Genomic DNA, 25,383 nt, shown 5'->3' on the forward strand with positions numbered 1-25,383 from the left:
AGCACACAGGCAACAGATCCTGCATTCACTCTGCAATGCAGGTACCTCATATCTGCAAGTTGATCCCAAATTTTCTTCCATTAGCAACCAGCCCTCACACAAGGTTTTTTTAGATAAAACAACATGAATATGCCACACAAGGAGTTAACACATTAAGCTGCCTGGCTCTTTTATGTGAGAATAGAAAATAACATTTAAAGTTCTGCTACAGAAAGTCAACCAAGATCAGTCTCTCTCTCACCGGTAGTCTGTTCTACACAGATAAGAAACAACAGTTAGGAAAAGCCCAAAGCAGAACCAGTCTGAGCAGAAGTAGGAAACAAACCTCAGAAGGAAATGCCGAAGAGAAATGGGAACCAAAGTGTTTCTCAAGTTGCTGGAGTTTTAATCAATGTTAAAAAAACAAAGCACAAAAGAGAAAATCCCAAACCTGGCTCTCAACCCCAAGGACCTGGCTTCCTTGAACGTTTTTCTCCATATTTTCTCCAATTCAACAGAAGTCTTTCCTTATTTCCCACATTTTATTTACTATTTCATTTCTTTTTAGGAAGCCCTTTGCTTTGCATAGCAAATCAGCTGTGTTATTAACACTATGCTCATCAACAAAGTCCAAGTGTCCTATAAAGTACATTAATGGAAGTCAGCAAAATCTGACACCACCACAGAAATTTTTATTTTTCTGTAATCAGTCCTCTTAATTAAAATATTAATTCCATGCTGAGTAAGGCCAGGATCAGCATTATCTTCTAACATTATTAAACCAGTTTTGCTGAGAAGGAATCATATTAATAATTTTTTACACTGGTGGAGTTAACTGTTCAACCATAGGTGTCTACCAGTGGTTCAGCAGTACCATGATGTTCAGTTTCTCAAAGCACCATTTGCATTAATAACATTCTTTCTCAGTAGCATATTTACAATACAATATTGCTCTCTTCATTTAATTTACAAAACCCTTCATGAACAGCAAGGATTAGTTCTGCAGATCCTGTCTCATCACCTGTCTGCAGCCATATGATTCAGATTCCCTGAAGTCCCCTACTACCAACTCCCTACCTGGCCTAGCAGGCCTCCCAACTGCCCTGAACTGGCAGCTTCTTGCCCCCTTCTTCCTTTTCCCCCGTCCATTTCCAGGATGTGAATGCTCCCATGGCTCCCACATGAGCAGCACAGGTACAACAAAGATTCCATCAAAGCAATTTCTTTACCAAGAATGAGGCATACAAAGATTTCCTCATTTTTTTACTAGGGAGTCTTGTCTTTTATTAAAACTACAGTCAAAAGCCCTTACTTAGAGGGCTTCCTATTCCAAGTCTAAAAGCTGTGCAGGCTGGAGCACATTCTTGGAGTCCTTGGGCACTTCCACACCAATGCCAGAAGTGACACTTTCACTGCTGGCACAGTGGCTGTGTGATCATACAGAGGAACTCCTCTGCTCCACATGCTTCTTCCACTAAGGAATGGTTGCGGCTGCAGAAAGGCAGTGGCTGTGACCAACATCATGGCTTGGGCTGCATCTTACTCACCAAGTTCTCTCTCATTCCCCTCTTCTTCAGGATTTTCTAGGATCACTCCCCAGCTGTATGAAAGATGTCTTAGCCCTCAGCCCCAGCATTATAAAAGAACAAGAAAAGCCAATCCCCGATTTGCACACTTGAGAGAAACCCCAGCTCTGTTACTGTTCCTCTGTGGCTGCTGCCAGCCCTTCCACACATCCCACTTCGTACTCTTTTCTCCTTGGGGCCTGCAGCCTTCCCAGGGATCACTAAGATGCTTCAGTGCTCATGGGCAGCCACCACAAAGACGTTCAACTTGACCACAAATACCGTGCTGGCAGCAAAACTCCTTCACTCTCCAGATCATCCACGTCACGGGGCTCACAGTTTCCTATGTCTCCATGTGCACTCAAAGACAAAAAATTACACAAATTATTTTGTTGGAGGGTTTTTTTGTAAAGGCTTCATTGTTTTTGCTGCCCATCAGCACTGTCTCAGCATATTGCACAATGTTTTCTTTATTACAAAAAGTCTGTATCAGGCAGGAAGAAAGAAAATTTTCTCAGGAGGCTAATGTGTACTATTTTCTGTAATTAGAGGTAAGTGGTTGCTTGTGTGGCCATCAGGAAGTGGGACCTAGTGAAACAAGAACAAGGTGTTATTAATGGCTTGACCAGACACAGAATCTCCACCCTCCCTCCTCAAAAACACACACTTCTTTATTCTTGAGCATTTCCTGGATGCATTTTACCTGGCCTCTCATATAAATATTATACAAATTTGGTTGCCTTCCTTCCTCTCTCCTCACTCACATAACCTTGCCAATTGGCAAACTTCAACCAAATTTGAGAGAAAGGCAGAGGTCTCAAAAGGATATCTACTGGCTTAAATGGGAAAAATAAAATATAAAATCAAGTAGTTACTAGAGAAGCAATCCTGTTATTGCCTAATGAAGGGAAAGGTGAAGGAGCATCACTGAACCCCTGCAGCACACAATGGCTCTTTTTCAGTGTGCAGGCCAAGCAAAAGGACATGTGAAACCAAAACTGGGACAAGGAGAGAGACCAGGCCTGGGAAACACGTAATTTTTGGAGCAATATGAAAAAATTTAAGAATATAATAAGGACAATGAAGGGAATATAGGACATTTAAGAGACTCAGCTGCATTAATTCAGCTTGTTAGAGAACTCTGCTTCTTTACATTTTAGGTTTTCCAACTATTTTTAAAAGCTGTTGAATCTCTGCTAATGTGCATATCAAGGGGAGGGTTTATTGCAAATATCTTAAATTCTCCTGGGACCAAGTCCCAAAGCTGTCCTTATCATCCATCCTCAGCTGTACCACTTAAAGAAATACTTAGAGGAAGTTTTTTCCTTACCGATGTGGATCTGTAAGAGCCCAGTCTAAAACGGCAAAAAATAATTTCTGCTACAAATCTTCCAATACCATGTAAAATTCCTGCAATGTCAAACAACATTTAAATTGTCACCAGTAGTAAAAATGTATTATTTATGGAAGCATTACAACAAAGCTATACACCATACTTACACAGGACACAGTGCAGTAAACCCATACATAAAACACTGAGAAATTAACATGAAGAAAGGAAATATCAAGGGCAGGGCAGGGCAGAATTCTAACATTCTGAAATGCATCGAGAAAGCAGAGCTCCCAAGTAAACGCAATTCCCTCTGCCAGCTTTCATGGGTGAAAATACATTGTGAGGGACAGAAATATCTACTTTGAAAAGCAGCTCTTAGTTCAAAGTCTCTTTACTGAGCTCTCTTCCAATGAGAGCCAAGGAAAGAAAGAACTTGTAATCCAGATACCCTCATGTCTTGACCAGTAAGTGAATTCTGCCTTTTCAATTTAGTTTATTTTCTTTGATGAAGCAAATCCAGCAGTAAATTGATAAGGAAAACCTTCCCAATTACTTCAGATGGAAATTTTATCTCAACTTTTGTCAGTGATTTAATTACTGGATCCCAACTATAGGAAATACACAGAATACCAGTATGTGTGTCTGTGTATATATACATAGATATCTATGTATCTATAAACAGATGTTGCCTTGCTCTTCCAGAAGTAAATAAACTATGCTATAGTGTGGTGATGCGATACCTTTATTGTATTTTTATATAAGTTTTCTGTACCCCAGTGGTTCATCCCTACCTTCCCCACTCCTATTCCCAGTTGGTTTGCCCCAGACCCAAGCCGCTCCCCCGGCGCTCCCACATGGTTGTTCTCCTCCCCTTGTTCTGGCTCTTTCCCTATCAATCACCCAAACCCCTCCTGTTGTTCCCGAAGGTTCGGTGTCCATCATCTGAAACCTCCCAATTTACCCTTATATGGTCCCCATCAATCCCCCGAGACCCTACCCCTCTAGATACCTCCCCCTTTGGAAATCCCCTAAACCTCGATGCCCCATTGGGGCATGTGATCCCTTCCCCTCCTCCCCTTGGGGCTATTGGCCCAAGGAAATGTCTATCCTCATCCATATCCCTCCCTTAGAGATTTCTATTGGTCCCCACTTAAGCCATCCCCATTGTACCACCTCCCTTTAAAAGAGGTTCCCTGGAGCTACTCGAGGCTTGTCTCCTGTGGGTTGCCTCCAATAAACTTGGATTATTCTGTGTGGCAAGCCTCCTTGCTACTTTTTATCCTCTTCCTAGTCGGGACTGCTGACAGCCACTGTGCCTGGAGCTTCAGCTCCCCCGGGCAGAGCTGAACTCCCGAGGAGCAGCTTTAAAGCCGAGAGCCTCCAGCTGCTCCCCACTCCTGTTGCACACCGCAGGAGCTAGCCTGGGCAGTGGTCAGTGGCGGTCATTGCGACACTATAGTTACCAAAAAGGAAACAAAAGACCCTCGGCACACCAGAAATGCCATATTGGGACACCAGAACTGAGTAGCTTTCATGACACATTTCAATGCACACAAATGAGCGTTTTGTCTTAAACCTGTTAAGAGGACTCCCCTCTAGTTTATCCATAGCAATCACCATGATTAAAAAAAAAATTGTGATAGAACTTTAGAAGAAAGGCACTGATAATCACCTGTAGTTGAAAAAATTCCCCCAATAATGCCACAGAGCCTCACTAAGAACTGCCAAAAAGGCATGTGTTCTTCTGTCACTGTCACCATAAGTGAACTGATGTCGTATTTCATGAATATTCCTGACACCCCATGGCTGCCAGCTGCATGGTTAATTACTCTTTCCTGAAAGAAAAGACAGAAACACTTGGTAGTCACACTTGTTAATTAGTCACAAGAAAACCAGTCTTACAAGATGGGATGACAAAGAGTTATTTAATCAGAGTTAGCAATGAACAGAAGACCAGAGAATATCAAGGTCACTTTGACCAGTACCTTCTAAAAAGTCAGACACCATGAAGTAGAAATTTACTTTCCTGGTCACTGGTCTGCTGTGCTGCATATCAATATTCACTATTGTGCTTTGGTACTATTCTCTCAAGACTTGCTCACATGGTCCTTTAAACAAGGATTTTTTTAACTGGATTGGTGTTGGTACCTATGAGGATAATGCCACAGTCTTGGCCTAGGCTGCTGAACTCCAGCGAGTGCACTGGTGTAATACTTGTCACAACTCTTCCTACTTTATCAGCTACTATGAATCACTTAACTCAGGGTGAAACCTTCATGAGATTTAAGTTGTTGAACAACCTTAGCAATGGCTAAGGTATATATAAAACCAGAGGGTTTATATAAATCACAGAATACCAGGTTGGAAGGCACCTCGAGGAACATCTGGTCCAACATTTCTTGGCAAAAGCCTCTTTTCAAACCTTTTGTCAGTTATGTCATATCAGACAACAGTCACATAGCAAGAAATACACCTCAATAAATAAACACCCCAAACTTGCTGTAACTACCAGGCACCTCAGTCCTAATCTGAGAAATTTCTAGTTTCTTTTCATTTGCCCAAAATCTCAAACCAAAAGACACCAAAGAGGAGAGTGTGGCTGCTATAAATACCTACTTTTATAAAAAGGTTTCAGGAGACAACACCTCAACACAAGCTTCTTTCAAAAGTTTGCTGTCATTTTGTTGTTAGTGAAAAGTGTTGATAAATGTACTGCCATGTAAGTCTGGCTGAAAATATACAAGGACAGCAGAAAAGAACATAACTGACTGAAGACAAACTCAGCCATGCCTAAGCTAGTAAGAACTGAGAAGACAAGATAAGCAGGACTGAACAGAAAAGCAATATATCACAGCTCCATTTCTCTGTAGATGTAACAGTTTGTGCTCGAAAAAACATGCAGACTACAATACAAAATAAAAAGCAGAATACCACTTTGGTAAACACAGATTAGGCAACTTCTTCGGTTAGCTAATACTGTCATAAACCATACTGCTTTTTATGCTACCACACCAAAGTTAAAAGGATGTCAAAATCATGTATCAGTAATGATAACGGGTCCCAAAAACTTTGCAATGGCTAAATAACAAAACAAACCAGTGGAGAATGCTTTCCACATTTCAAAGCATGACAACTGACAGCATTTAGAGATGGATGATCAGTCATACTAAAAAGGAAGAGAAGACTGAAGGTAGTTAAACAGAACCTTGCCACTGGCAAAGGAAAAAACTATTTTTTGTTTGCTTTTCCTCTGTTATTTCCCTAAGCCTTACTGGTCTTTTGAGGTCAAATGGTGAAAAAAGAATATGAAGTTAAAGAGAACACACAAAATCCACCCTTAAAAGAAACAGAATTCTTTTTCTGCAAACCATTTTGATCTGCTTTCAGCTTCTACTGCTGCAAAAGATTTAACTTTTGATTGCTAAAATCTGCTGAAAACAACTAACCTTGCATCAGATAGTTCGGTGAAGCCTTGCTAGAATTAAATCTTTTTAACATAGATAACTACAGTATCTCAAACATCAGGAATAGTGGAGAAGATTCAGCCCACACTTCTCAAACTCTGCCTCCCCGTGTGCCCACCACTGGCAATTAAACCTCACTGCATTCAAGTTCTAGCTGTGGCCATCTGACCACCATTTTCCATGTCTGCATACGTGCCTACTTTGACAAAATAAATGCACCAAGGTGTTCAGTGAACAGTTGTTCTTAGCAACCCTTCCCAGCTCATCTAATAGGAGTATTTGGTTCCCTACGATTAAACACAAATAAGCTTTGGAAGGCAACAGGGTTGCCTACTGAGGCAGCAAGAGCAAACAAGTACAAAATGCCACTTTACCTCCATTATTCACAGGCTTTTCTCCCAAGTAAGCTGTGGTTGTAGCAACTTCCATAAAAATACATCCCCACAAAAAACTGAAGAGCCAACTTAGACTGGACAGTTAATTGACAGAACCATTGTTACACAGGAAGAGAGAAAAATTGAATGAATACAAGATTTAAAAAAAAGGAATAATAAATAAGATAAGCTGTTGACTGACATCCAGAGGTCTAAGGAATGCTTTAGTTGTTGCAGATTGCGCAGAGAAAACACAAAGCAGATTGCTAAACCAGCAGGAGGTGGGAATATACTGCATTGTGAAATTCCTCCTCATTCTCTCTTTAGTCCAGCTTTCAAGAGTTTTGGAGCAAACCTTTCCCTTCGGTGGCCTGCATGTCCGAAGCTGAACATCAAGACATCACCTCTACTCTACTTCCCCTACCTCTGTATTTTCAGAAGCACAACATGGAATTGTGAGGAAATAAAAACTCCTTCTCCCTTGGAGAACATCACAAGCTGCAATACAGTGAACTGCCATCCTACTAATCCCCATATTTTCTTTCAACCCAAGGCTTTCTTCCCACTTCATCTGTCATTTTTAATTAAACTTTTCACAAAGGTTTTTTTCTTCGGCTTTTGAATAGAAGATGAAAACAAGAGTTCAATCTCTGAAAATAAGACATGTAGCCAGTACACCCAAGGCTTTTTTCCTATTCACAGCAGTCTTTAAAATTAGTACTTTATGATATATGCTATGCTCCATTAACTACCTTTGTTATGGATTCATAATTAAAAGCCTTCCAAAACCCAGAAATGGAAGTTCTCTTGTTTTGAGAGTAATTAAATTTGGTGGTTCAACAAAGGTTAAAAGACAGCTGAGACACTTACTGTGTAATCAGTTTTTCACACAAACTACCTCTGTTTCCATTTCTTACATTCCACAACCAAGTTCATGATATTAAAGTGAGCTGCATCTTTTTGTTTGCTTCCCACACGGATAAAAAGCTAAAGGTGAATTAAATATTTGTAAAGCTACACACTGGGTTACAGACCCAAAACTTGGAGGATTTCACCACCACCACTATTAGCATCCAGTGAAATGGAAATTACTGTCTATTTATCATTAATTCTAATATCAGACTCCAGATCTACAGATGCAAAACATTAATAGAAGTTTGCATGTGTCACCAAGCATATATATATATTTTACCATCACTGCTGTATGATAAATCTAGTGTACTAGAATGTTCTACAAACTGTCTCTTCATGCTAGAGTACTATTCAAAACCTTCACATTTGAACTTTTGTCATGAACAATCACTTTTAGATTTTTCATCTCCATGTTTTTTTACTTTCTTCTACTTACCCTTTCTGTTACTGAAAATTGATGAGTTTCTGCTGAAATTTTATATGTATGGAGTTTGGTTGGCACAACTGTGATAAAATACTGGAACATCTGGTTGTCTAGAAGAAAAAAAAAAATCTTAACTGTTGAATCAAGAACAGAGGCCATCTGAGATATTCACAAATAAATCAAAGAAATAATAAATCATCTAAGCCATTTGCACTTGGGACATTCTTCCAGGAATGCCAGCACTGCCAAAACTACTTCAGCACCATCTGTACAAACAAAGTTAGTTTCCATGGAAAAGACATATGTCCCATTTATACTCAGAAATTTATATTTTTCCCATGTAATGAAAAGACTCATTAAGGTCAGGCCACTCAAAGCTTCAAATGAAATGGACAGGTAGTGTTTTCCGGGGCACTAGAACGAGTTTCACATTGTCACACGTTTCATGATAAATACATATCTCACAGTGGTCTGAATAAATTTTAGCCACTGAATTTTATCTACAGTGCTGGAAGTCCTTCTAAACTGGTTACAGCTTTTCTCTCAATTACACTTCTAGAGAATTCTTCCAGGGCCATCAGCATGCTCATGCACTTGATTGCTGTGTCTTTGTGCAATTCCCTACGGGAACAAACACCAATTGACTGAAGCAATTTATTTCAACTACACAAAAACCATTCTGGCAGTAATAGCCAAGGAACTGGCTGGCTGCCTTTGAGATAACAGCAACTCTAGAAGGTTCTGGGGTTCACTCTCACAGGGAATGCCAGTGATGGGATGAGGCAGATTACTACTCTATTTATACATGAGGAAACAAAGTGCTACACAAACCCATCCTGTAGTAGTCTCACAAAATACACTGTGGAAGGGACAAACCAAATACAGGAATAGAATCCAAGACTCCTGGTGCTATTTTTCAAACCAAATCAGGCTTATTTTTCCCCATTATGACAACAGTCAGATCTATGATTCTCAACTGTAACATACTGCTGCAATATGGTCAGACATAGTGTAACTTCAACGTAACACCTGGAAAAAACCACAAATTGTCTTCAGGGAAACAGCATAGAACAGCAGTGCACATATTAGAAAAAAAATGCCCATTTAAGATGTCACATGGATAACTGAACAGGGCATTGCTCACTACCAAATTTAGCCTTACATGCTGCTTGTCAATCACAACATGCATGAAAAATGATAAACTTAAAATGTAACTATTGGAAAACCCTAGAAAACAAGATGCTTTTTAAACACACAACACTTACGATCTGATGCAATTTTTTCTGTTCCATCCAAAGGATTAATAATTCCTGGAATTAGCTCTCCAAATGACAAATGATCTATTCTATGGGAGAAGTTATAGGCTGAAAGACAATACAGAGAAATGAAGCATATTTAAACTATGAGATTCTGTACTTAGAGAATAAGATGCACCCATTTCTGACACGGAAATATTCTAATTAATGCATTTACCAAACACCACTGTACACATCATTGGATCTACCCACATTTCAAAGAAAACTCAAATCCAAATTATTTAACAAAAAAGTTAAATTTCTCTAGAAAAGAGCTTCAAAACCAAATTGTAACTATATTTGAATCAATGGTGGAGCTGAACAGTTATAATTTTATAACAGGGAATTTCTAGTTGGCTAAATACTTACATTATTCTACAGTTCAGGTTCTTGTAAGCAATTGCATTAAAAAAATTAAAATTTCATAAATCAAATGTACAGAAGAAACATGAGGCAGTTTCCAAGTTACTACACTGCTATTTTGCAAGTACTTAAGATCTATAAAATTATTAAAGTTGTGTGTGTTAACATTAACTCATGGGCAGACATTTGGAGGTTTAACCAACTGTAACTGGTTTAACCAAGTTAATTTTTCACAGTAAGTCACCTTTGCCTCACATTAAGTAAGACAGCAACAGACATTTAATATCTAGACTCATAATCCAAAAATTAGGTTTCTAAGGACAAAGGTCAGAAATTTTTAACCTTTTAAAAAGGTCTTCAAGGAAAGAGGTAGTTTGGACTGAATACAGAAATTTTAAATGGTGTCTATGTTACAACAAAATATATCTGAAATTCCAGTGTTATCATTACTACAGAAGCAACCTAAAGATAATCCTAATAGTGTTAAATGTATGAAACTAAGTAGCTACTGAATCAGACCATTGCAAAGAATACTCTTCACTTTTATTTTCCAGTGCAATTGCACAGCTAGAATATCTTTAAAACAACCTAACATGAACTAGGAGACAGCAGTCTGACTGAAATCATGTATGTTGGTATGGAGATGACAGAAGGAACTTACACTCATGGCTTACAAGGGCTGCCAAGTGCGCATGGCCTCGAGGGTGTGGTATTGCCCTGAAGAAAGCAATAAATGTTTTATGAATCCACACAGGACTATGCAGAAAAATTACCTTTCCTCCTCTATTTCAATAAATACTTTATAAAACATGTACATATGCACATATGTATAACATAACATATATGTAACATATACACGTTTTAAAAACTGGTATCTATTGTGTATATCTACATAAAACCCAAATATGACATTTTTATTAGTGTCAAGTACAGACAGACTGAACAGTAAGGTCAGAAATCTTGGACTGACAAAAACCCTCTTACAGAAAATTAGTGTCTTGCATTATCAGAAATATCAAAAATACATCAAGTAACTGTGCTTTTGGAAGAGTCACCAAGTCCTACTATATGAAAAGCTGCAGAACTGCTCAAATCACTAACAAAAGTTTGACAATATTTGTCCTATGAGTAAGCAAGTTAACTGCACTCTGTATCTGCTCTCTGACAAAGCAATTTTCAAGAGTTTCCATCCTGTAAAACACTGGAATTCATAATGACTACATTACATGCAGCAATTCACTGCACGGTTTCAGTAATTCATGAAGGAAATTAACTGTGCAAGAAAAGCTATTATGGAAAAAAATACCAAGCATGAGTACAGAAGGGTCAATAAAACCCAGTCATTAACTGAAGTGTAAAAGCACACACACTTATATACATACATGCACTATACAAAATGTAGAAGTCAAGGGATTATTTTCAGGAATTGAACAGAACATACTTGCCCACAGTTATGTGAAAGTTCCCTGCCACTTTATTGACATAGAGATGACCATGAATTCTGCATGCATCTGGAGACTGTAATGAATTATCTTCCCTGTTCAAATAAAAACAACATTGGAAGTACTTGAGAATATTCACTATCTAGCAGAAATAACAGCAGTACAGTTAGATCTCTTTTTCCTAGCATAAAGATCCAGCATTATCATCTACCTGTCCTTACCGTATTCCGGAATTATAGCAAAGATGGCAGAAGGGAGGGAAACTAGTAAAGATCAGTTTGATGAAACCAAGGAGCTTTCATTCATACTTGTATTCAGAGATCTGGCCTACAACACTGGCTTACAATATCTGAACACATGAACAGAAAATATTAGACCATAAGTATATCTGCCCCAAGGATTTTTATTTTCCCACTTCCTTCTACCAAAAATGGCTCCTTGGGAAAATTTTAATGCTACAATGAACAGAACCAAATAAATTTTGGTCACATTAACAAGACAGCAAGAAGAGCTTTCAACATTTATTTTTTATGAAAGCTTCCACTCCCCACTCATGTTGTGATGTCCACAACACAGAATGTATTTCCAAATCTGCTACTTAGAGGAAAATGAAAACAAAATTTTTTTAAACACATCTCAAGCATAAATACCATTTCAAATATTGCACTAACAAGGAACACAGAGGCACAGAAGGACTTAATTAATCTGAAAACATCAAGCAATTGAGAAAAAAAGATTTTTTGAGCCATCTTCAGGGTTGCCTTAGGAGAAACAATGTATTTGGTCCTCAGACAGGGAGATTACAACACAGAGTGTGCATGGCAGCTTTGGTGTCTGTTTTGTTTTATTCAGTATTTTTTGTTTGCTGCTGTTTCTGTTTTTAAGTAGAGAGAATTTCAGCTTTCATGTAGAAAGTGTTTCCCCCTGGGGGAAAAAAAATACAATCACATAGCATCTAGATTCAGCAGAACAAATATTCTATGCACTAATATCTCAACATTTGTGGGTAGCTGGAATTAAGTGAAAACAGCAAGGTTTCTCCACACAATCTTATCTTAGACACAGGAATTTACTAATGAAACACATTCGTATTCAAAGATTGATTCATTTAAAACTATGAAGCATTAAGACGAAGGCAATAGTAGCACTGCTTTTAAGAGCTGCTGGACAGAAAGGTAGTTCAAAAAAAGGGCTCTTGTTTAGTATTGCTCTGGCATTTCCAATTCCCATTAAGAAGGAAGCATCAGGCCAAATGAAATAAAAAGGTGTGTGCATATATTTAGTTTTGTGTCTGTATATGTACGTGCAAGCACACACACGAAACCTGGAAACCTTCTCCAGGTTGGAAACCCCAGAGGTTTTCATAAAACAACAGCTCTCTAAAGCAAGTATCAAGCACACTACTTCAAAATTCATTAAAAAGCAGCAGGATCTTTTCTTACAACCTTGTCTTCTGGGGGTGGGGTGGAATCATAACCACAATAAAATGTTAAGTCTAATTATATAGGGTTGGAGGAAAGGGGAATAATGACTCAAAATCCCAGTTTTTCTTACCGTGGTGGCAGTGCTGTAGAAGCACTTTTAAAAGCACTTTTGAATATCACATCTTGAAGAGAGTGTTCTTCCTGCAGCCTACTCTGAATTAGTTGAAGCATCCTAAAGATCAGAGACAAGTGTGAAAGCAACAGTAAAACAAAATCTAGCTTCACAATTAATTATTGGCTTCAATTGCAGGTTGCAAATCAAGAAGTTAACAAAGTTGATGACAGTATTAAAGCATTGCATTAAACTTTGGGAATAATATTTTATACAGAATTTAAAGCTCAGGTGTTCACAGCAGTGTGTTACCAAAACACCAGAACTATCCAGACCCCCAAAAAAGCTTCAGTTCTATTACAAGATTATCAGTACAGTGGGCACACACAATGCCAGGCTATTACAGTTTAAGGGATAAACACTGTGTCGATTAAATTATAGGAAATAATTAATTTGTTTCTGCAAGAATATGCCAATTTGTTACTACAGCTCAGCTTTGACATTTAGATATCTATTTTACATACTTGATCCCATAATTTTAAATTGTGCTACCAAGCATTCATTTGGAAACAGAAGCTGAGGGAGTCCATACACCTTGGCTTGCAACTGCCTGACCCAAATCAACAGGTAAGTCCAAAGTAAATTTTCTTTCTCCATAACAGAGGTCTTAAATAATGAGGAAAGCAAAGTAACTTAGTATCTTTTGCAGGTTTGCATTCTTAATTTACAAGCAGGTGCTGGTAGACCCAAGACATAGCTGAGTCATGTAGCTCTGGTGTACTTCAAAATCCCTTCCAGTACAAATAATACAAACATAAACATGCATCTCAGTGCTTTACCTTTGCAATTCTTTTTGTTGTGGGGTGAGCTCAAATACTACCTGAAACAAAAATAACACATCTAATAAAACACACAGAAAGCACCCTTTCCATGAAACCCAGAAGAGAATTGGGGTGTGGGAATAGAGTTATAATCAACTTCACACTTGATAACACAGACTAGTTTATGAAAGCACTTTGCAGTTTAAAGAATACATTTTGTGTTCAAGTATAAAACTTTCCATCCCTTCCCACCCTGAATTGCAAAGGAGCAATCTTTGGAAGACAGGGGTCCAAGTGCAGGTTGTTTATTTCTAGGATCATCCCACATGAAGAACTAAAGACAAGCCAACACACCTGCTATACTTCATCAGCATTAGAGGATCACTAGTAACATCTGTTCACCAAGTTGGTTAAGACAAATGTACTCAGTAAATTCAATTGCAATTAATGCTCAAATGTACTCAGAAGCTATGGCCAAAAGAGATCAACAACAGAATGTTTCTCCAAGAGGTTGGTGGAGAAAAAAAACAAACACAAGCAAGCGAACTGGCCCCATAGTGCTTTGCACCAAAAGGAATTCAGTTTCTAAATAAAAAGGTAAGAATCAACTTACTGGTTCATAGATTAACCCATCTGCAGAGGCAACCATTGTTTCTGCTAAATCCAGAACATCAGCCCCCACATCTATTTTAAACAGGGAGAAATATTAAGTTGCACAGATGATCAGAGACAAGCAAAAAAAAAAAAAATCAAGTAGAAAGTTTCACAGTACAGTGGTAAACTTCAGTATATGTTATTGTTCCTTCAACCTATTTAACCTTCAATATGAGCTGATGGACATTGACCAAAAAGTCCTCAGATCTGCAGTATTTTCTCACTAATTTTTAACACCTACAGAGAAGTTGTATAAACCATACATACAAGCTTTCTAAGATCTGCTATACATAAATATTTTCTCCTGTTTTACAAGCACTGAATAGAGACCAAAAAAACCCCAACCCCACTGACGTATCATACAATTAATGCAAGGTTTAAACTAGCCAAAAAAAGTGAGTCCTGAAAATTTGCTTGCATTCCTGGTAGAAGTAGTATTCTCTCTTCTCTCAGTCCAGGACAAGCAAGACTGAACACAATAATGGTTCATTACCTAAATGATGTCAGAATAATAATAAGTATTGCCTTTAATATGGAAGGCATCCCTCTTATGTTCATGAGGGTGAAATTATGTGATGGTTTCAGTGCTGTTAAACAGCAGACCAGCTTAATATAGCCCAGGTTCATAAATAAATAAAAATTGTTATAAATTCCTGCTGCTGAGTTGTGTCTCACAAACTAAGGAGAGAGTGGAACAACAGATCCTGTTCCTGCTGACAGACAAAGCAAGGTTCTGTGAGATGCGAGTGAGATGACACAGATATTCTTCTTCACATTTCTTACCAATTCTTTCAATGAGTCATGCCATTAAGATCACTACATGCCATTAAGATCAGAAGAAATGACACTGGTAAAATATTTTGAACGGTATCCAACTACATTGTGAGCAAGTGTGTTCTCTAAAGAGGCTCTGAAGTGTTTAAAAACCTTCATTGATGGAATACTTACACTGACACCTCATGGCAACTGTAATATCAATATTGATCCTTAATTTACTGGAAAGAAAAAAAAAAGGCAAAAATCTATTAAGTAACACTGAATAAAAGTATCAAGAAAAAAATCTCAGACTACTTGCAGAAACACAGTCAAGTACCACAATCTATACCAATAAATATAAAGCTGCTTAAAATGTGGGTGAAGCAACATGGATTTTTGGAGCACATTAAAGCATTTGTAACTTAAGAGATAACCTCCATCACACCAAAAGTCTGATTGTGTGGCATTCCCCAATGTTCTGGGCATTTCCTATTGGTTTTCATGTTAGTTTCACAAAAATCACCTGAACTATAAGGAATAAATCTCCCCACTATAGTCACAGGATTCTGCTCTCAGGGAGCTTCCTCTGGGACTTAGCTGGCCACAAGCAAATCGCATAAGCAAGGGATTCAACAATGGCTCAACTTGGGGTCAGACAGGGTCAGTAGAGAGGAGACGTCTCCATTGGTTCAAATTGTCAAGAACCACAGGCTGAGTGATTAGCCCACAGTCAAACTGGGAGATGTGTAGCAGGACATATCCCAAATCCCGTAACAGTCTCTTAACTGACAGACTACCCTTCCCGTGTGATAGCTTCACTTGGGATATAACCCACTTTAGCAAAGACCTAAATGTGAAATCCCAGCTGTCTGAACGGATTTACCATTATCCGAGTTTTTGATGCATCTCCTTTTTATTTTTTTTTCCTCCATCACAGAAACCTTTGTTATTTCTGATGTACAAGACATCCAATTAAAATACGTATCTTTAGCTTGTTACCACAGCAACTACTTAAACAGCTTTTAAAGTTATTTCAGTTCCAGACACATGACATTTAAAGGTGTTCAGGGCACAAAATCTGCATTAACTTCACAGGGACTCAGCTCTGGAAGAAAGGCAAACACAGTCCAGAGAGGCACATGAAACCATCAGCAAACACATCTTCAGGGGGGCTGTAACTGGAGACAAAATCAGGAGCAACCTCTAGATAATGCAGACAAATTCTGAGGTTCACCTCCAGCAGCACAAAGTATAATGGCAACATACTAACTGTATGCACTAGAGAAAGCCTGGTGCCAGCGTGTGGGGGATTTATCTACCAGATGTAGAGTTACATCTTACAGTGTTCTCTGAATTGTTAGCAAATAATTCCTAAGGGAACTCCTTCAATAACAAACCTATACTATTTTAACTTCTTCATTGCAGAATTTCTCAATTTATCTTCTTCATAGATTACATAAAAGAAAAAACCCCAAATCAATCAACAGAAGAAAAATCAAATCTCTGTAGTATTTAATCTGTAATTTCAATTATAAATTGCTTTCAAGTCACATGAACATTTTAAATCTCTTCTTTCCTGAAATGCAGGCAACTAACATTTTGAAAAGAATTATAACAAATAATGTTACCTAGTAAAATCCTTGTCTACTTCATATTCATATTTCATCCATGTGTCCCGGTACACCATGAACTCCATTATAGTCAGGAAAGCGATTGTTGTAAATGCTATCAGAGAAACTGGTCAGAGGAAAAAAAAGTAGAAATTCAGACTGTGAGAAATACTATTCAGAAACATAAGCAGAACAAAATTCTAACAATTCCAGAAGTTGAGCATTACCAGTACAACACTAGTATCTTTGATTTATAAATCCAAAAACTACTCTTAGAGAGCTGTTTTCATACCAGTAGTATTTGTTTTTAAACAGGAGTGGAAAAGAGGAAGTCCTACCTTTGCATCAAAAAACTACTTTTTAAGTATAGTCAAATACTGGAATGATTAGGAGGTTGTGAAATCCCTGTACGGAAAGTTTAAGAACAGGCTATATCCTCCTCCACATATAAAACGCACACAAATCATTGTCAGGGATGGTCTAGGAAAACTCAAACCTAACCTCCAACATGAAAGAAGAAGGTAGTGCACCTTGAAATCCCTTCAAGCCTCCACTTGTCTACAAGTTAAGTTTTTATAACAATTTTTTTATATCAAGTTTTAGACTCGAGAAGCTAGCCGACAAGAGAAATAATATGCATTATATTACTTATGTATAGCTGCACAGTCATGACTCCCACCCCAGTATTTCAAACAATTTTCCCTCTGGCAACAAGCAAAAAGCAGCTATTCATTCTACCAATAAGTGAAGAACTTGAAATTATTTTTAGGATGAAAACTAATTGGTGTATTTCAGTGGTACATGTGCTTCACTTATCTCCAAGGCAGCCTACTCATCACATTTGCAAAGTTGTACCATGCAATGGGAAGATCACCCTGCTGCACAGTCAGAAACACAGTAACAGATGCGCAGAAGCACCTGCTGTGTCCCTTCTATTAAATCATGGCTTTTGTAAGCTTGAAAACACTTCAGATAGGGAGCATAGTAGCAATTTGTACAGCTTATTGGCACTGTAGATTTCTTCATCTGCATTCTGTGGAGTATCTCTATGGAATCTGTGAAGGGCAACTTGAGAAAAGCTCATTGTTGATAGGCTTCAACTCACTATACAATGGTCCACAGGCCAGAGGTGGGAGCAGGGAATAAGAGCACTGTTCTTGGGGATCAGGAAAGAAGCTGTTGACAGCTGCATTGATCAGCAACGTTTCCAGTTCTAGCTTTCAGCTGACACTATGTAACAATCCCATATATGAAACCCTTCATGTCAACTGCACTAGACAGTTAATTATTCTAGCTCTCAATTGTTTTTTGGAGCCAGTAGGCTGGACTCACCCTGGCTATGCAAGAGGAAAGCTGGAGCCATACAGGCTGTCCAGAGCAACACAAACACAATTAGAGCCATAGCTGTTTTCTGAATAATTCTCAGCAAAGGTATGTGTGAATCCGAACAGGAAAATAAACTCCTGTAGAATTTTCTTTTCCGAAGGGTCTCCCAGCCCCAGAGCCTCCCAGACCCTTCTCAGCCTGTTTGAGAGACCAGTACTTCTTTTGCAATGAGTTTGAAGGCAGTGGAAGTTTGAGAATAGAGTCCTGGTATGTGTTAGATCCCTATCACACCAGAAAGTAAGCCTGACACTTTAATCCTGAACGAAACAGGAATACTATTATTCAGATTTCATAATGGCACAGAAAAAGACAATCCTATATTGTCATTTATAAAGTTACTGGGATAAAACCAAAGAATGTTAAAGTAACTTTTGGTGTTGAGAAATCCTCAAGACACCACTCACCGAAGCAAAGTTCTCATGAAGGATGGTGCTATACTACAGAAAAGGATTTTTTAAGTATTTGGTGGTTTTATGCAAATTACACCATAGAAACAACACACTTGTTTCCTCAGGAACTGGGACTAACATTAACAAAGAGTTATTTAAACACTTCTTAGAGATTATTCTATATACAATAATACTTTAATTATTAACAGTGCACTTGAGGAAACAGCAAAGTAATATAGATCCTTCTGATACTTCTACATTATAAGTGGCATAACAACTTCAAAGGCTTATCTGTAGGTTGCAACTGCTTCTTGAACTTTTTATTCAACTGAGTTTCAGGCATAATCACAGATGAGAGATATTTTTGTCCTCCATTTCTAAGTGCTAGCAGTTTCCTATCTGCAAATAATTCCAATAGTCCAAGAGATAAAGTCACTGCTTCCAGATCAGGCTACCTGTAACTCAGCTCAACTTAAAGACACAATTTTATGATCAGATACATAAGGATAGGCCTTTTTCACAGCTACAGCTTTTTCAGAGAAGCTCAAGTAACTAATAGGGACAGTACAAGCACATGTCCTGGATTAAAGTGTTTAGTTCTTCAAAGGGCTTTCCTTACTCTTAAAATCAAGTACACCTTCAAGACAAAAGCTTTAGAAAACTGCTCTTCATCCTGATGCTCAATTTATCTGCCTCTAGAGAAAATTTTTCTTCTTTTGCAAAAGCATTGTGTTGAATCCCACCATCATTTTAGCTCATGCTCACTCAGTCTCACCCAGAAACCTGACACCAAGAAAAGAACTTGGTGAGACAACAAATGAGAAAGTTTTATTACAGCCTTGGCACAGGGCACTTCCAGTTGCAACTGGTTAGAGTTTGTACTTCCAACCTTTACATTGGGTTGAGTCTCACCAGCTTTAGACAAAAATCTCCCTTCAGATGAATGATGGATGCATCTGTCTGGATAAGATATTATGTCTTTACTTCAAGGGGGTGAGCTCTGTCAGTCCACCAAAGAATTCAAGAAACCAATTTTGGCTAGTTTCAAGTGAACACAGATGCCTGTCTTCCTTGTGCTGAAGTTTCTGTCAATATCAGCATCTCAACAAGGCCTACCTGTGCCTCCACTTGCTGAAGTCTCCACATAGCTTTCAGGAACCTTTGGAAAGGCATCCAATTCTTTCATCAAATTCAAGGTCTTCTTCCGATTCAGTCGCCTCATCTTCAGAACACTCCTCCACCTCCTCCTTCATATATTCCCTCTAATTTGAGAATAAATTGTTGTGATTAAAAGACACAAGCACTATGGCTCAAACTGACTGGCTTTAACATAAAGCAATAATAATGCCATTAAAACCCCAGAAATATGTTTTCAAGAAACACACTCTAGACAACTGGATGGTCATTCTTGCTTCAACAAAACGGTTAAAGTTGGCCTGGACACCGCTGCTTACAGTCCAGCCACATCCAGCACATCCACCATTTAATTATGATGATTAATGTCTTTCTCAATTAAGTTCTTTTTGGTAGTGAATATATTGCATTTTAAATTTAAAAGAAAATTTGAACTCCATCTTGAAGTAAACTTGCTAAACAGACCTGACAGCGCATAGAAGTCACTGACTTAGGAGGAAATATGTAATAGGCTGCATAAACTTCAGAGGATATCAGACTGCTCTGGGCTCCTACATTTGGCCAATGTGGCCACAAACTATATCCTAAAAAAAAAAAAAAAAAAAGTGCATTTTGCATTTTCACAGGTGTAGAACATTATGATCATAACATGAACATTTTTTTTCCTCTAAAAAAATACCTCCCAAAGCAAGCCACGGATCAAATCCTAACTCCATCCTTCAGAATCATTTCTGTCCATGATCTCTGCTTGGAGTCATATCAAGCAGCAGGATGCTGAGAGAAGCAGCCTTCCCAGAAAATACTGTCTTGAACCATTTCCAAATCATGGCAATATGCTCACAACCTGGTCCTGCCAATATGCCACAAGTTTTAACAAGTTGACACTGTTGTTTTTCTTCTGGGGAACTGCTGAACTTCACCCTGAATTTCAGAAGCTAAGAAAACCAACATGCATTTACTGCATTCTGAGAATGTCATCTTATTGTTCCCTATTTAAACACTATAAGGTGGGCAAACTAACTCACACTGCTAACACAAGACACTTATCATCATCGTCTTGTAGAGAAATTTGTGAACTCATCTCCCCTGTTTCAAGAGAACATCAAGTCTCTGGCATCCCAGTGAAATTACTCAAGATATATTCCCTGCTCTGCCCCTTCCTGGTGTTGAGCAGGCTTTGTACCATGTAGTAACAAAGCAATAGGCTCTACTGGAAATTAAAGTTCACACAAGAAAAATCATCTATACCTGCAACTTTCTCATTACACAAACTGACTTCAGACACAGACTCTGCACTTGGCTAGGCTGCAGAGATCAACAAAATGGTACCGTGTGTGTTGCAGAAGATTCAAAGGAACCACAGTTGGAGTGGGCAGAGAAGATAGGCACCGGAACAGGCTTTTGGTTATATAGCATAAAAAAGAATCATCAGGAAGCAAGGTTCTGTCCTCACTACACCACATAACCGTTTTAAAGAATTAACTCAAGAGTAGCTCAAGAAAAAGTTGGAAAACTTCAGAGCACAGATAAGGCAGCTGCTTGGACACGACGACTGAAGTCATAACATTCGTTAACACAGAGGAAACACCAGCGGGGCTTGCCTGTTATCCTACACATGTAGCAATGAAGCCAACACAGCACCATTTCATTTTCCGCATATCGTCCCTGTTATCGTATGTGTAACAGCACACCGTAAAGAGGCACAAGATAAACACAGGAAACTTGAGAGCACTTTACTAAAAAACTTTCTAAATCATCCTGCATCAGTAAGCACGTGGATTTTTGTAATCCAGCTAGAAGTATGCAGTCTGTTCATTGGTTTCTTTAATCCCACACAGACTCACTTTCAGCTACAAACCCAGATGGAGACCTGATCCCTTCCCCCTGCCCATCTCCACACACGTACTACAGAAACGCCAAAAAAACTTGGAGTCCATTGCTATGAAAGTAAGGGATTATGAATGCAAGAGCCAATTGCGTTAAGAAACGTTATAATTATTATTACAAGCTAAATAAGGGACAAAGCACAGCACAAATGCCACTCGAGACCAGAGGCCCGCTCGAAGCCACGGCAACTCCGACACACCCGAGGGGCTCGGGCGGTTTTCGCTTCCTTGGATAACTTGGCAGCACAGCCGCTACCGGCGCGTCCCAACACTCGCTCCCACGGGCGCGGAGCAGCCCCACGCCTGAACCCCCTCCCGGGGCCTCGGTCCCGGCTGCCCAGGCCGAGGGAGGCTCCGGCCGCCAGCTCGGAGCCCACACACCTGTGCGGGCCGCAGGTGCTCCCGGCCTCCGCCAGGCACCGGGCAGCCGCGGGACGGGACAGGCCGCGCCCCCGCCGTCTCCTACCTCTCGCTTCTGCCGCCGCTGCCCAGCGCCGCGGGCGAGGCCAGTCGGGGAAGACGAGCCGCAACGCGCTGCCCGGCGCCCGCCCCGCTGAGCATGGCACCGCCGGCCGGGGCGGGCTCGCTCCGCCGCCGACGCCCGGCGGGAGCCGCGGGCCGACGGGAGCGGCGGAGCGCCCCGCCCGCCCCTGCGCGCATGCTCGCAGCCCTTCGGGCATGCGCCGGGATGAGCAGGAACGGGCGCACATGGACACAGCGGGGGCCGTGCCCCGCCCCGCGGCACCCGGGGAGCGGCGGCTGCCGGCCCCTGCCGGGGAGCGGAGCCGCGAGCAACCGCGGGCCGAGCCTCCGGAGCCGCAGGGAGTGCGGTCCCACGCCGCTCGCAGGGCTTCCTGCACAGCTCCGCAGCCGGCCCCGCAGGCGCGTGGGGTCCCGGGCATGGCAATGCCACCCCCGCCGTGACAGAAGGGACGTGCTGCTCCGGCGAATCTGTGACCCTGCGAGGTACTGAGCGATCGTTTAAAGCGATGTGTATCAAGCACCTTCCAAAGCAAACTGATTAACGACTATCACGTGGCTTACAGTGTTAATACTGGTTTGGACACTAAGAATATAGAAGCAGGCAGCATTTGAAAAGAGGCAGTATCTTGGATTAACGTTGAAGGAAAAGACTTTAAGGCAGTGGGCTACAATAGTGGGGAAGGAAAGATTTTAAACACACAAGCCATCGTCAGACCTGAAATGAAGAAAGTAAGAGGGCTCATGTATACCCAAAATCTCAGTCCTTTTCCCTGCGCTGGTGGAGTTAACTACTAGGCACTGCCTCGCCACAAGCTTTATGCCTTAGTATCTGCAGCGTTAGTTTATCTCCCGATTTTTCCTTACAATCTTAGCAGCTCTCTCATTCTCTGTGCCAGGGTCTCCAGTAGGCTTTATGTCTGTGATGGTACCAAAACAGACATACCAAGTCGATTATCGTGGGGTTACTTTATGCTACTGCCACCCTGCCCAGAGCTGACCCATCCTAGACACTTTACAGCCAAAAAGGGAGCTCTCCCAATATTTTCCAGGAAGTACTAACATCTTAGATGATATCAAAATGATTTAAGAAAAATTGCTCCATATAAAGTTTAAAAAATATATATACTAACATTTATAGTCATAGATTGGAAAAAAAAGAGACTGAAGTATTTTTGGTAACGAGGCAAGCAAATAAAACCCATACTCTAGAAACACAGATAGTGGTGAATTCCACAACATTAATTCAGATTTGCTCTTTTTAATGGTTTAGAGGAAAGGGTAGATACATGACAAACAGTTTCAGTAGCATGCCAAAGTATACACAATTTGCATTAAACAACTTTTTGGGTATCTACAGCATTTGACAATGAAAGGAGCCTGAAATGAGAAAGGAGTACAAACAGATTCAGAGTATTTTTTGCTTTTTAGGGATAGGCAGGAAGGAAACAAAGCATGCAGCAACATGCCAGTGTTCTCACCGAATTCTGATCAGTCTGTTTCTATCATTTTAGCAACTATAATAACAACTGGACCAGACAGAAAGAAAAAAGGCGGGGGGGGGGGGGGGGGGTATGATATTACAAGAGATAAATACCCAGGCTAAAAATATGTTTATCTGTACATTTGTTCCCTCATCTCAGAAAGAGCAGGCAGCTTTAGCTACAGCACATTAAGCTCTTACATTGACATGTTTAGGTCCTAGGGTATTATTCAGCAGCCAGGAATTTTTCTGGCTAAACTCTGTTTTCTCTTGAAATGCTCTCAGCACTGAGGCTCGGGAAGGAGAAACGGATCGATCTGGTTATTAGCTGTGCAGAGATGCTCAACAGATGTTCTCATGGGCAAAGCAATCTTGTCTGCTCACAGACAAACGTGGGCTCAGCCTTAGTGCTCAACACCACGCTGAGATGCCTCTTACAGAGAAGTGGCACGGGACAAAACTGCTTGCAGTTTTGCACCACTAAAGTCCTATTTGTAACTACAGATGTCTCCATGAGATTTTATGAAGGAAAATACAGAAAAAAAATCAGAATTTAGGAAAAACAGAGAAAAATTATATAGTGATAACCCTGTCCATTACAATAACACAATATATTCGACTCCGCTGTGCTAAAGAGACATAACAGTGATTATACTGCACCCATCAAGTACCAGACTACTCCAAACCGTGCTCCTTTCCTTATGCCCCTGTGCGTTTTCTGCTCTCCTTATGACACCTAAGACGTGGCAGCCCCTAAGCATCTACCAAACAACCTCAGGGAGCCTGATGAGGAGGAAGAAATCCAGCTGCCAACAGCAAGTCATGCAGGTGAGCCTACGGGCTGCCCCGCAGCTGCTGCTTTACACATTTGTTTCAGTTCGGTCTTTAACAAGCTCCCAAAGCACCCCGAGACTTAAATGCAGCCACCTATGCAAAAACACAACTGTCTTCCCCCAAAACCCAGCACGTCTTAACAGTGGTGATTTATGAAGTCCCTTGATGTGTGCAAAGAGAGGAAACCACACATCTCATATCCGTACAGTTTAGCAAACCACAAATTAAGTAGGACAGAAAAAAAATTCCCAGCAGTACTGGGCTATGAAGAACATTGGTATCAAAGACAATAACAAAGAGGACGGTAGTAGACCAAACAAGAGAAACAAATGTAAACATGCACAGATGTCGCCCACCTGCGCTTCAACACACTTCAAGTTGTAGTTAAAATGCTGGAAACCGTGTGCAGGATACACAAACTCAAGTTAAAAACCTGGATAAAGCATGTCGAGACTAAACACAAGCCCCTATCTATCGCTTACTGCTGCTACAGTCGCCGGCACAGGTGGTTCACGATAGCTGAAAAAGCATTTTGCTAGCGCGAAAGGGCGAGGGAAAGGCTAGATAGCAGAAGCGGGATCGGCCGGGAGCGCCTGCAGGGGGTGAGGCGAGGCAGGGATTCAGAGCAGAGAGAAGCCGCTTTACCGGAACGTGGAGGCATCGAGGTGGCATTTAGAAAGGAGAAGGAGGAGCAGAGGAAACACAGGTGCAGAACAGCAAATACGGAGATAAGCGATGGGAGTGGCTGGAAAGGGGGTGGAGGAGAAGAAAGTCCTGGAGGTTGAGAGGTGAGGACTGGAAAGATTGGATGGCGTGAGGGGCGCCAGTGAAGGGACGACGAGGGCGGAGAGCGGCGGCCGTACTGTCTGTGAGGGCAGGCGGGGCGGCTGTGAGGGGCGCGGGCCCGGGCGCCATGAGAGGGATGGGCGGGAGCGCCCTCGGCCAATGAGCAGGATCCACGCTCCAGGAAGCGGGCAGGAGGCGGCGGGAAGCTCCGGCCGCCCGCGGCCCCGCCCGGGAGGGCCCGGGGAATCCCCGCTCGCCGCGGCCGGAGGCGCCGGGTGCTGGCGCTGAGCCGGGAGGGAGCGGCCGTGCCGCGGCGGGCCGGAGCCGCGGGCGCGGTGCGGTACCGCAGGTGGTCACTGCCGCCGTGTTCACTCACGGGCTGGCATTTTATTGGAGTGTCTGTACCTGGTGTCAGTAAAAATAAGCTGTTGATGAAAGACAGCCTTGGTCTCTTTAATCTTTAACATCAGTTTTCCA

General features: G+C 40.8%; 1 protein-coding gene across 3 annotated transcripts; it reads right to left on the reverse strand.

Moving 5' to 3' along the window:
• Positions 1-362: 362 nt before the first annotated feature.
• ERGIC2 (ERGIC and golgi 2) lies at positions 363-24,996 on the reverse strand. 3 transcript variants are annotated; one of them, XM_048302400.1, is made up of 15 exons: positions 21,790-21,942; positions 19,903-20,021; positions 19,420-19,565; positions 16,547-16,655; positions 15,111-15,157; positions 14,122-14,192; positions 13,527-13,567; positions 12,706-12,807; positions 11,151-11,246; positions 10,371-10,426; positions 9,317-9,415; positions 8,064-8,161; positions 4,550-4,712; positions 2,875-2,954; positions 363-2,132 (listed from the first exon to the last, which is right to left on the reverse strand). In XM_048302400.1, the coding sequence occupies exons 3-15, from the start codon at positions 19,523-19,525 to the stop codon at positions 2,067-2,069; spliced, it is 1,134 nt and encodes a 377-aa protein (XP_048158357.1). In that variant the 5' UTR covers positions 19,526-19,565; positions 19,903-20,021; positions 21,790-21,942; the 3' UTR covers positions 363-2,066. The 3 variants fall into 3 exon arrangements, with proteins under 3 accessions (XP_048158357.1, XP_048158358.1, XP_048158355.1); XM_048302401.1 differs by lacking the exons at positions 19,903-20,021; positions 21,790-21,942 and adding an exon at positions 24,766-24,996; XM_048302398.1 differs by lacking the exon at positions 19,903-20,021.
• Positions 24,997-25,383: the final 387 nt, after the last annotated feature.

This window comes from Corvus hawaiiensis, chromosome 4 (assembly GCF_020740725.1).
Source record: "Corvus hawaiiensis isolate bCorHaw1 chromosome 4, bCorHaw1.pri.cur, whole genome shotgun sequence".
In the NCBI taxonomy this organism is placed as follows: domain Eukaryota; kingdom Metazoa; phylum Chordata; class Aves; order Passeriformes; family Corvidae; genus Corvus; species Corvus hawaiiensis.